The sequence below is a fragment of the Triticum dicoccoides genome, chromosome 4A (genome assembly GCF_002162155.2).
Source record: "Triticum dicoccoides isolate Atlit2015 ecotype Zavitan chromosome 4A, WEW_v2.0, whole genome shotgun sequence".
In the NCBI taxonomy this organism is placed as follows: Eukaryota; Viridiplantae; Streptophyta; class Magnoliopsida; order Poales; family Poaceae; genus Triticum; species Triticum dicoccoides.
Window position 1 is genome coordinate 742,955,240 of NC_041386.1, and position 12,718 is coordinate 742,967,957.

General features: G+C 45.8%; 1 protein-coding gene and 1 pseudogene across 1 annotated transcript; both read left to right on the forward strand.

The window, feature by feature from the left end:
• LOC119284388 overlaps positions 1-4,788 on the forward strand; it is an 11,429-nt pseudogene extending 6,641 nt beyond the window's left edge.
• A 368-nt stretch (positions 4,789-5,156) lies between these two features.
• On the forward strand, positions 5,157-10,150 carry LOC119284389 (receptor-like protein EIX1). Its single transcript, XM_037563528.1, has 3 exons — positions 5,157-6,752; positions 9,884-9,951; positions 9,997-10,150. Exons 1-3 carry the CDS (start codon positions 5,157-5,159, stop codon positions 10,148-10,150), a joined length of 1,818 nt encoding a protein of 605 aa, XP_037419425.1.
• The last annotated feature ends 2,568 nt before the right edge of the window (positions 10,151-12,718 follow it).

Consider the following 12,718-nt stretch of genomic DNA (forward strand, 5'->3'; position numbering starts at 1 on the left):
CACCGACACGGCACTACCCCGACATCGACACGACACCCCGACCCCCTGACCCCGAAACAGCACCCCGACCCCGACACGGCACCCCAACACCGACAGGACACCCCGACCACCGACACCTCCCGAAAAGGTGTTCTTTGGCCTTCCAGAGGCCGACGGGGTCATATATTTGTGAATTATTAGTTAGGTCATATATTTTTATGTTGTACTTGATGATGATACACTTAAGTGATACACATATTATTATTCATGTCGGTCTTTTTTATGTTGTACTAATTTCGTTTACTGTTTGTCATGGCAGGTGTTGAAAGATGGTGGGCGCTGGTCGGGAGCGTGGTCTGAGGTCTTCCATTCCAGACACACCTCTCCGCCGAGCGTTGCTGGACAGTATGGCCACACCGACGGGCCCTTCTTCGTCGACCACGGTGCCCAGCAGGGGACGAGGTAGGAAGAGAGGAGGTGGGGCACGTGGTCGTGGGAGAGGAGGTAGGGTGACTGCTACGGCGCCTTCCTCGCCGCCACCCCCAGCTGTTTCACCCGAGCACGTGACTGCTAGGGTGGACTCGTCCGAGGAGGAGGCTACACGGACTCCGGTCCACGAGCCTCGGGTCGACTGGCCTTCGGCCCACGAGAGTTCGGCCCACGTGACCCAGGAGGAGCACACGTCCGGATGGGGTACCTGGCCGGATCATCCCGAGGAGCCGAGTGGCCATGCTGATGATGGCAGGGAGCCGACTGATCTTGAGGAGGAGGGGGGCACCGTCTACCAGCGTGGTGCTACACGGCTCCCGTCCGTGCCGGTGACCCGAGAGCAGAGGTGGTTGATTTTCCCTGATGGGGAGAGGTACGTAAGTGCATTTAATATTTTTGTACCTTGTGCATTCATGTTTTTTCAAATAACTAATGCGTTGGCCTTGTCATGCTGCAGGGGTTGGGACCACCATCATAGTGTCCGCCGGCCCAACTCCGTCCTTGGATTTCTTTGCCGGCAAAACTTCCCGGGGTTTGTCACGTTGCCTGGTGAGGGTCGGCTTCCAGAGCTTGGATTGAGCTGGGAGCACTACGTGGCTGCCCCGGCCCCGCCGGATGAGATTATCGACGGTGTTGTGTGCGACACGAGGGCAGACATGGTGATAAGAAAGTTCTGGGTAATTTCTCCTTTACACATTTAAAAATCTTCAACTAGCTAGTTATTAATTGTACTAATCAATATTGTCTCATTTGATTGCAGACATTCTACAGGTGTGAGGAGGGATACGAGGAGGACGCGGCACATGTTATCGAGAACGTCTGCAAGCGCCTACTCCAGAACTTACGGCACGAGGCTCGGGTGCAGGCTGTTCGAGACTACTACGCCTTGCGTGGTATCAAGAAGACCAAGCCGGCGTGCCGCGATAAGTTCCTGAGTAAGGAGCAGTACATGAAGGTAATTCTTAAGGCCTTCTCTACTTAAGTTCCTTCATTTAGTAATTCTTAGCCGTAGCACTCAAGTTTCTATTTGCTAACTTAGGCGCCTCCGAGATGGTGTGCGGATCGGATGGATTGTTGGGAGGTGTTGGTCGATGAGTGGTGCTCAAAACAATGGCTAGCCCTCCACAACGAGGCCAAGGACAAACGTGCCCAAATGGAAGGTGTGCCACACCATCAAGGCAGCTCCAACTTATATCAGTTCGGGCGCAACTGGGTATGTGGTTTGCTTCATGATTCATGCAATTCATTCATCATGCTAGCTTGAGCCCTTTAATTACTAATTTTCATTGTTTCTCTCTTTCAGGCACGCTACAATAAGGCGGATAAGGTGCCAGAGGTGTACGACCTGTATGCCATGGCCCACACTGCCTCTTTCAAGAAAGTCAAGGCTTTCTCTCAGTCTGACCTCGATGATGCAAACAACTTCACCAACATCTCCTCCCACAACAAGCTCGTGAGATATAGAGACAAGGGGAAGGCGAGGAAAGGGGAGGACTTTAACCCGAGCCAGGGTCCCATTGATCCAGAGCTGTTGATGATATCTGGTGGCGGGAGGTCCCATGGCTCCATAGCCATTGGAGATGGACTTATCCGTTGTCCTAGCACTCTCCCGGAGATCAAGGCGCGCCAGTCGAGCTCTGCTCCTGAGATAAGGCCTCGTGAACGGCCAGTGCAACTCGCCATCAAGGTTAGTGATACGTACTCAGTTATCTTTCTCCATTACATTGTGTGCGCTTCCATCAATGATTACAAATGGTCATGTGAGTGGTGTTGCAGGCTGCTATACAGAGTGAGAGAGATAGAACGGAGAAACTTCTGGTGGAGGCGGCGGAGAGGCAGCGGGAGTTGGAGGAGAGGACGACAAAGATGATGGAGGAGGAGAGGCACGGAATGACATGCAGGCAAGGGCCATGTACGAGCTCCTTGTGGTAAGTTTCTTCTGCAGATTAGCCAAAACATTCATGTAGTGTTTGTCTCATTACTAACTAGTATGACTGAGTCGTCAAAACCAAATGTGCAGTCTGTGTGTGAGAAGACGGGTCAGACCGCTCCGCCGATGCCAGTGATTGCTCCTGGGACCACGGTGAGTTTTATTTGAATGGACATTACTTGCTAGTCTTAACATTTGAGTGTCATCATGCTAACAAGACATTGGAAATGATCTTTGGTGCAGCGTAACTCCAGACAAGCATCGCACGATCCTTCTCCAGCTACCGACACGAGCCACCCCGCTCCTACACCTCCTGGATCTTGGTAAGTTTATCTAGTGTTTTGCTTAACACATGCATAAAGACCTAGACTTAGCTCTATTTCCTCCAATGCTTACCATAATGACCTAGAATTAGCTTCTTCTCCTCCAAAATGACTTAATAAGCTTACTGACCTCCAAAACCATCCATTTTACCTAAGTTAGCTCTAAAACGATCTGTACTTAGCTTACTTATGTCAAAAATTGCATAATTAGCTTAGTTAGCTCATAGACGATCCATTTTACCTAAGTTAGCTCTAAAATGACCCATTTTACCTAGGTTAGCTTATAAATGATCCAGTTCATCCAAGTTAGCTCAAAAATGACCCATTTTACCTAGATTAGCTCCTAAATGATCCATTTTACCTACGTTAGCTTTAAAATGACCCATTTCACCTAGGTTAACTCCAAAATGACCCATCTTACCTAGGTTATCTCATAAACGATCCATTTCAACTAATTTAGCTCACAAACGATCCATTTCACCAAGTTAGCTAAAAAACGATCCATTTCACCTAAATTAGCTCTTAAATGATCCATTTCACCTAAGTTAGCTCAAAAAGATCCATTTCAACTAAATTAGCTCATAAATGATCCATGTCACCTAAGTTAGCTAAAAACGATCCATTTCAACTAAGTTAGCTCATAAATGATCCATTTCACCTAAGTTAGCTAAAAACGATCCATTTCACCTTAATTATCTCAAAAACGATCCATTTGACCTTAGTTAGCTCATAAACGACCCATTTCAACTAAGTTAGCTCATAAATGATCCATTTCACCTTAGCTAGCTCATAAACGACCCATTTCAACTTAGTTAGCTCATATATGATCCATTTCACGTAAGTTAGCTCATAAATGATATACTCTTCTTGTTCTAGTCTTCTTCTTGTTCTACTCTTCTTGTTCTAGTCTTCTTCTTGTTCTACTCTTCTTCTTGTTCTACTCTTCTTGTTCTAACTTTCTTATTTTTCATTTTGCAGATTTCATTCACTTGACGAAAGCTTGCATAGATGGAGTGCTCCTTATCCCTTTCTCTGTTTCTTTTGTATCGTTGAACTATGCATGTATCGTTGGATGAAACTGTTGTAATATATATGGTTGGATGCCTCTATGTTGAACTTGTTATGTATGATGGAACTATGCATGTAATATATATGGTTGGATGATGAAGTTATGTTTTGGATATCTTATATGTTTGATCTGTAATGGCCTTTTGAAATATATCTATATATGTCATATATATTTGTGATGAAAATTGTTGGATTTAATAAAAAACAGATAAAAGAGCCAATATGCAGGCTCTTTGCCGTCTGCCACCGACGGCAACGGGATCTTTGCCGTCTGCGGCGGACGGCAAAGAAGACACGTGGCATCTAGCTGTGCTTCCTGGGAGCTGACCCATTTGGTCAGTTTGCCTACAGTGGCAGATGGCAAAGACTTTGCCATCAGTGGCAGACGGCAAAGAACCTGCCATGTAGTGACGTGTAGATGCCAACATACGGCGGACGGCAAAGACACTAGAAATTTTGCCGTCAGCGGCGGACGGCAAAGGCCTGCCGTTAGCCACTTAACGGACTGACAGTGCAATTATTGCCGTCCGCTCTCTTTGCCGTCCGCCGCGGACGGCAAAGGGCCTTTGCCGTAAGCCGCCAGAAAGCAGACGGCAAAGTAGCTGTTTACCGTAGCCTACTTTGCCGGAGCCTTTTGCCGTCCGCCGTTCATGCCTTTGCCGTCCGCCGTGGCAGACGGCAAAGTAGCTAATTCCTGTAGTGATTACAACATTGCCGTATTTTTTACGACAGACACTGGCTCCAGGTGAACACACTATGCTCTCAAAGCCTCCAACTGCGCGTGACTATGCTGATAAACTGTTAGGATTATTAACATTGCTTTCATTTTTTTCATCCTCATGAAGGAGCATGAAAAAAGCACCTTACCCTGAGCTCCCTTGCCAGTTCTATTCAGCTTATCCAGGATGGATGAACCTCCTCACCATTGGATCATTGCACAGCCCTGCACAAGTTCTTAATAGCCTACTTCTCAGGGACAACTATAGCAACATGGACTGAAAGAAACAATAAAACTGCCGTGAAATTATCTTCACTTATGGTATATCGTTCAGTGAGCTGAGAAATGGAAGGAAAAGCCTGCACCTCCACTAAACCATGTGGTGCTCTTCACTTGCCTAACGTGCACGTCGGTGCTTGTGGACTGTCACAAGTATACAAATTCAGGCCTTGGAGTTTGTGTGGAATTCTTCATTCCTGATGTGAACTTGCCCAAAAAACCTATGTACATTCTTGCTCACAGGGTTGCCCTCAGATTGCCGGTCTGCAAGGGGCATGGACTCAGTCAGAAACATGGACTCATATTGCTCACAATTGCCACAAAACTCCGTTCGTAGCGGCACACAGCTGAACCCATCGTATTGCCCACCATGCGTACCACCAGTGCCGAGCTCCTGCTCATATGCGTCCTAGCCGCCGCCGCCTTGCTGGCCCCCGATGCACTTCAGGTCGGGCCGGCCAGCGGTTCGGCCGGCACAAACTGCATACCGCGGGAGCTGGACGCCCTGCTGTCCTTCAAGCACGGCATCACCAGCGACCCCTTGGGCGTCCTTGGCTCTTGGCACAAGGAAGACTGCTGTCAGTGGAGGGGCGTCAAGTGCAGCAACCGGACCGGCCATGTCCTTAGGCTTCATCTTCGTAATCTGCATGCAGACACGTACACTTCTGATGAGGAGATCATGGGTGTGTACACCAGAGACACGGCTTTGGTTGGCCAGATAAGTAGTTCTTTGCTCTCCATGGATCGTCTAGTGCACCTTGATCTTAGCATGAATTACCTCAACGGCTCAAGTGGCCGCATGCCGGAGTTCTTGGGCTCTTTGACGAGATTGAGATATCTCAACCTCTCTGGCATACCATTTTCTGGCAGAGTGCCCCCTCAGCTCGGGAATCTCTCAAACCTCCAGCATCTTGACCTCTCATGCCAATTTTGCAATGAATATATGTACTCGAGAGACATTTCATGGGTAGCACGCATCCCTAAATTGCAGTATCTTGGAATGAATTCAGTAAACCTCAGCACGATAGTTGACTGGCCTTATGTTGTCAACATGATTCCTTCTTTGAAGGCCCTTGATCTTGGGTTTTGCTATCTTCCAACCTCAAACCAATCACTCCCACATATTAACCTTACCAAACTCGAGAAGCTTGATCTCTCTAGCAACATTTTTGCCCACCCAATGGCACAAAGTTGGTTTTGGAATTTGACAGGCCTCCAGCATCTCTACCTTGCCGACACTCAACAGTACGGTCAAGCTCCTGATGCACTGGCACATATGACGTCCCTCCAAGTCCTTGATTTGTCATATAATCGTAACATGGGGACAATGACTACAAGCTTCAAAAACCTATGCAATCTGAGAATCCTGAACCTTTCTTATTGTCAAATTGGCGGAAATATAAAGGATATTATAGGGAGGATGCCCCAGTGTCCCTTAAACAAGCTGCACGAGTTGCACTTGCGCTCCAACAATATTACCGGAATCATGCCATCTGAGATCGGCATGCTCGGTAATTTGACCATATTGGTTCTTCGAGACAACTATCTCAATGGACCTATTCCATCTGAGATCGGTATGCTCTGCAATTTGACCACAATGGATCTCAGAGGCAACTTCTTGAATGGTGACTTCACTGAAGAACATTTTAAAAGTCTAACAAGGTTAAAGAGGCTACTATTAAGTGGTAATTCCTTGAGGTTTAGAGTTGGTCCCGATTGGATACCACCCTTTACTTTAGAAACGGTAGGTCTTTGGTCTTGCCTACTTGGCCCTTCGTTTCCTTCATGGCTTCTATCGCAAGTTGACATTCGCTCAATGGATATATCAATCACAGGTATAGTTGATAGGCTTCCTGACTGGTTCACCACTACATTTGCAAAGACCATGTATCTGTACATCTCCGACAATGAAATCAGCGGCAGATTGCCAAGAAACATGGAATTCATGTCACTGCAAAATCACCCCGTTAAACATTTTCAAAATGCTCAAAAACCTAACAGAAAAAAAGATACGGGGCTTTTAAGATCTGGAGAGGCAAAAAAATTCAAAAAAAATTCAAAATCACTAATGGCGCACCTGCCCATGGTGCGCCATTAGTATCTTCCCGCCTTCAAAATTTAAAATAAGTCAAAAAAATAAAAAAAAGTTACTAATGGCGCACCTGCCCATGGTGCGCCATTAGTATCTTCCCGCCTTCAAAATTTAAAATAAGTCAAAAAAATAAACAAAAAGTTACTAATGGCGCACCTGCCCATGGTGCGCCATTAGTATCTTCCCGCCTTCAAAATTCAAAATAAGTCAAAAAAATAAAAAAAAAGTTACTGATGGCGCACCGGCCCATGGTGCGCCATTAGTATCTTCCCGCCTTCAAAATTCAAAATAAGTCAAAAAAATAAAAAAAAAATACTAATGGCGTACCGGCCCATGGTGCGCCATTAGTATGTCGTATATATGGCTGGGCGCACCTCCTCCACTCCACCTCTCCTCCACTCCATCTCCTCCTCTCCTCTTCCCCACTCCATCTCCTCCTCTCCTCTCGTCCACTCCTTCTCCTCCTCTCCGGCGACCTCCTTCTCCTCTCCGGCGACCTCCTCCTCCTCTCCGGCGACCTCCTCCTCCTCTCCGGCGACCTCCTCCTCTCCGGGAACCTCCTCCTCCCTCCTCTCCTCCCCTCCCCTCCCCTCACGGTTTCTCCTCCCTCCTCTCCGGTGAGCTCCTCCTCCCTCCTCTCCTCCCATTCCCTCATGGTTTCTCCTTTCTCCTCTCCGATGCTTCGGTGAACTCCTCTCCGGCGACCTCCTCCTCCTCTCCGGTGATGTAGGCGAGTGCCTCTCTGGCAAAAGAACACGGCAAAAGAACGTACAAGATCCAAAAACTGGAACAAAATTTGAAATAATATCGTGCCAAAAAACGAGCAAAAAAAACTAGCAAAAAATGGGCAAAAAAATCACGACCCAGATCCAAATTCAAAATTCAAAAATAGCAATGTCGCACGGTGGGGGTCAGACGGTGCGCCACTACTATTTTCCCGCCTTCAAAATTCAAAAATACTAATGGCGCACCGTGGCCTATAATAATGGCGCACCAGTGGCCTATACTAATGGCGCACTGTGGCCTATACTAATGGCGCACCACTGGTGCGCCATTAGTATACCAGATACTAATGGGGCATCAGTGGTGCGCCATTAGTAAAAATTACTAATGGCGTGCTAGTAATGGCGCACCAGTGATGCGCCATTAGTAGGCAAAACTGGTGCGCCATTAGTAGGCCTTTTCCTAGTAGTGGGGGGCGAACATGTGGCGCTAGAAAGTTGGCGGGAAACACGCGACAGGAGAAATATGGTAGGAAAACCTCGGGCAGGAAACACAATGGCAGAAGAAATCGGGCGGGAAACACAGTGGCCAAAGAAATCGCGCAGGAATCGCATGGCATGAGAAATTATGTGGGAAATTTCCGAACATGAGAAACTGCACGGGAATCATGCAACATGAGAAATCTGGTGGGAAAATTTCTAGTAGAAGACACATGGCTAGGAAAATTGGGCGGGAAATACACGGGTGGGAGAAATCGTGCGAGAAAGACATGACGCGAGAATTGGGCGGAAAACTTTTGAGGCAAAAACTCTGAATTGTACTAAAACATTTTGGCCAATTTTCATATCACAGACCAAAAACAACTTTGGGTGCTAACATGACAGGTTATTCAGTGTGTTCATATCTACCAATCTGCAACCAATCTGAATCTCCATTTTTTGCATGTAGTTTAGAGACTCGAGTAAAACATAGATCGGATACCCATCCACTTTAGAGCAGACAATTGTGAGCTTCAAAACATCTGTTAGAAGGCACAACAATTGAGTAAGGTGGCAGGGTGGCATCAACCAGCAGGGCCACCAGTCCGACGACCAGTGGGGAAGATGAGAGCTTCCGGTTGATGGAGGAGGCGAGAGCTTCGCGTAAGTTGAGAAGGCGAGTATACATGGGTATAATGTACGCCGTGATATAAAAAATGTATGTCTAAAAATAATACAAATTTCCGAGGGGGCCATTGCCCCCTCCCTCCAAAAAAAACATCCTCATATTATTAACTTTGAATCCCTTACAAATTTTCAATTGCACGCCTTTGTAGTTTGCCAACACATTGCTATAGGATTTAAAGAAGAGAATGTGCTGACGGGTTGGTCATGGTGGCCGGTTGGTATTTTCAATTGTGCCCCTTCGTCCGTTTTACATTTTTTTTCTCTTCTTATTTACGCTCTTTCTATTTGTTCTTTATTTGTATTTTCATTAAAAACATGTCGACTCTTTTAGTACATGTTGTGCATTTTTTGTATACACACAAAGCATTTTTTATATGCATTGAAATTTTGTCAAATGCATGATGAACACTTTCTAAGAACAGTTTTTAATACATGTTAAACTTTTTATAAGAACACTTAAAACAGTTTTAATACACATTGTACTTTTTTAATGCATGTGAAACATTTTTCATATAAACATCGAACAGTTCAAAAAAATACATGAGCAACTTTTTTTAAAATAATACATGTTGAAGATTTCTTTCAAATACACGTTGAACATTTTTCAACACATGATGAAAATATTATTCAAAAATATCGTTAACAAAATTTATAAAACATGTCAACATTTTAAAATGCCCCGAACATATTTTTCTCACAATTGTTATTATGCAATTGACATTTCGTGCATATCACCTAGGCGGTCGAGCAATTGCGGGGACCCCTTGGATTCTATTGGGTCGGCCATGTAGTTGACTCTGGTATTGTGAAGGTTTCATTCAATTTTTTTTCTTTTCTTTTTTCTCTACATTTTCATGTACATTTTACTTTTATTTATTTTTCTTATTTCTAATTAGCGAATATTTTCAAAATGCCACTGTTCGCCCGTCCGCTTCGACCAAGCTGCACACAAATCACGATCCCAGGCGCTGTAGACGAATCACGATCCAAGGAGTTCACATCGTTCTAACAGAGGAGAGATGGTACTGATTCTGCTGGAGCGCTTCACTTGCTTCTCTCCCTTTTCTGCAGTCTTCCTTTTCGATCATTACAACATTGCCTTATTTTTTACGACAGACACTGGCTCCAGGTGAACACAGTATGCTCTCAAAGCCTCCAACTGTGCGTGACTATGCTGATAAACTGTTAGGATTATTAACATTGCTTTCATTTTTTTCATCCTCATGAAGGAGCATGAAAAAAGCACCTTACCCTGAGCTCCCTTGCCAGTTCTGTTCAGCTTATCCACGATGGATGAACCTCCTCACCATTGGATCATTGCACAGCCCTGCACAAGTTCTTAATAGCCTACTTCTCAGGGACAACTGCAGCAACAAGGACTAGAAGAAACAATAAAACTGCCGTGAAATTATCTTCACTTATGGTATATCGTTCAGTGAGCTGAGAAATGGAAGGAAAAGCCTGCACCTCCACTAAACCATGTGGTGCTCTTCACTTGCCTAACGTGCACGTCGGTGCTTGTGGACTGTCATAAGTAGACGAATTCAGGCCTTGGAGTTTCTGTGGAATTCTCCATTCCTGATGTGAACTTGCCCAAAAAACCTGTGTACATTCTTGCTCACAGGGTTGCCCTCAGATTGCCGGTCTGCAAGGGGCATGGACTCAGTCAGAAACATGGACTAATATTGCTCACAATTGCCACAAAACTCCGTTCGTAGCGGCACACAGCTGAACCCATCGTATTGCCCACCATGCGTACCACCAGTGCCGAGCTCCTGCTCATATGCGTCCTAGCCGCCGCCGCCTTGCTGGCCCCCGATGCACTTCAGGTCGGGCCGGCCAGCGGTTCGGCCGGCACAAACTGCATACCGCGGGAGCGGGACGCCCTGCTATCCTTCAAGCACGGCATCACCAGCGACCCCTTGGGCGTCCTTGCCTCTTGGCACAAGGAAGACTGCTGTCAGTGGAGGGGCGTCAAGTGCAGCAACCGGACCGGCCATGTCCTTAGGCTTCATCTTCGTAATCTGCATGCAGACACGTACACTTCCGATGAGGAGATCATGGGTGTGTACACCAGAGACACAGCTTTGGTTGGCCAGATAAGTAGTTCTTTGCTCTCCATGGATCGTCTAGTGCACCTTGATCTTAGCATGAATTACCTCAACAGCTCAAGTGGCCGCATGCCGGAGTTCTTGGGCTCTTTGACGAGATTGAGATATCTCAACCTCTCTGGCATACCATTTTCTGGCAGAGTGCCCCCTCAGCTCGGGAACCTCTCAAACCTCCAGCATCTTGACCTCTCATGCCAATTTTGCAATGAATATATGTACTCGAGAGACATTTCATGGGTAGCACGCATCCCTAAATTGCAGTATCTTGGAATGAATTCAGTAAACCTCAGCACGATAGTTGACTGGCCTTATGTTGTCAACATGATTCCTTCTTTGAAGGCCCTTGATCTTGGGTTTTGCTATCTTCCAACCTCAAACCAATCACTCCCACATATTAACCTTACCAAACTCGAGAAGCTTGATCTCTCTAGCAACATTTTTGCCCACCCAATGGCACAAAGTTGGTTTTGGAATTTGACAAGCCTCCAGCATCTCTACCTTGCCGACACTCAACAGTACGGTCAAGCTCCTGATGCACTGGCACATATGACGTCCCTCCAAATCCTTGATTTGTCATATAATCGTAACATGGGGACGATGACTACAAGCTTCAAAAACCTATGCAATCTGAGAATCCTGGACCTTTCTTATTGTCAAATTGGCGGAAATATAAAGGATATTATAGGGAGGATGCCCCAGTGTCCCTTAAACAAGCTGCACGAGTTGCACTTGCGCTCCAACAATATTACCGGAATCATGCCAACTGAGATCGGCATGCTCGGTAATTTGACCATATTGGTTCTTCGAGACAACAATCTCAATGGACCTATTCCATCTGAGATCGGTATGCTCTGCAATTTGACCACAATGGATCTCAGAGGCAACTTCTTGAATGGTGACTTCACTGAAGAACATTTTAAAAGTCTAACAAGGTTAAAGAGGCTACTATTAAGTGGTAATTCCTTGAGGTTTAGAGTTGGTCCCGATTGGATACCACCCTTTACTTTAGAAACGATAGGTCTTTGGTCTTGCCAACTTGGCCCTTCGTTTCCTGCATGGCTTCTATCACAAGTTGACATTCGCTCAATGGATATATCAATCACAGGTATAGTTGATAGGCTTCCTGACTGGTTCACCACTACATTTGCAAAGACCATGTATCTGTACATCTCCGACAATGAAATCAGCGGCAGATTGCCAAGAACCATGGAATTCATGTCACTGCAAAATCACCCCGTTAAACATTTTCAAAATGCTCAAAAACCTAACAGAAAAAAAGATACGGGGCTTTTAAGATCTGGAGAGGCAAAAAAATTCAAAAAAAAATTCAAACTCACTAATGGCGCACCTGCCCATGGTGCGCCATTAGTATCTTCCCGCCTTCAAAATTTAAAATAAGTCAAAAAAATAAAAAAAAGTTACTAATGGCGCACCTGCCCATGGTGCGCCATTAGTATCTTCCCGCCTTCAAAATTTAAAATAAGTCAAAAAAATAAACAAAAAGTTACTAATGGCGCACCTGCCCATGGTGCGCCATTAGTATCTTCCCGCCTTCAAAATTCAAAATAAGTCAAAAAAATAAAAAAAAAGTTACTGATGGCGCACCGGCCCATGGTGCGCCATTAGTATCTTCCCGCCTTCAAAATTCAAAATAAGTCAAAAAAATAAAAAAAATACTAATGGCGTACCGGCCCATGGTGCGCCATTAGTATGTCGTATATATGGCTGGGCGCACCTCCTCCACTCCACCTCTCCTCCACTCCATCTCCTCCTCTCCTCTTCCCCACTCCATCTCCTCCTCTCCTCTCCTCCACTCCTTCTCCTCCTCTCCGGCGACCTC

Coding starts and splice junctions, on each gene's coding strand:
- LOC119284389 (XM_037563528.1), top strand. CDS start 5,157: ATGCGTACCACCAGTGCCGAGCTCCTGCTCATATGCGTCCTAGCCGCC. Junction 6,753..9,883: donor TGTCACTGCAAAATCACCCC/GTTAAACATTTT, acceptor TTTTTACGACAG/ACACTGGCTCCAGGTGAACA. Junction 9,952..9,996: donor CGTGACTATGCTGATAAACT/GTTAGGATTATT, acceptor ATCCTCATGAAG/GAGCATGAAAAAAGCACCTT.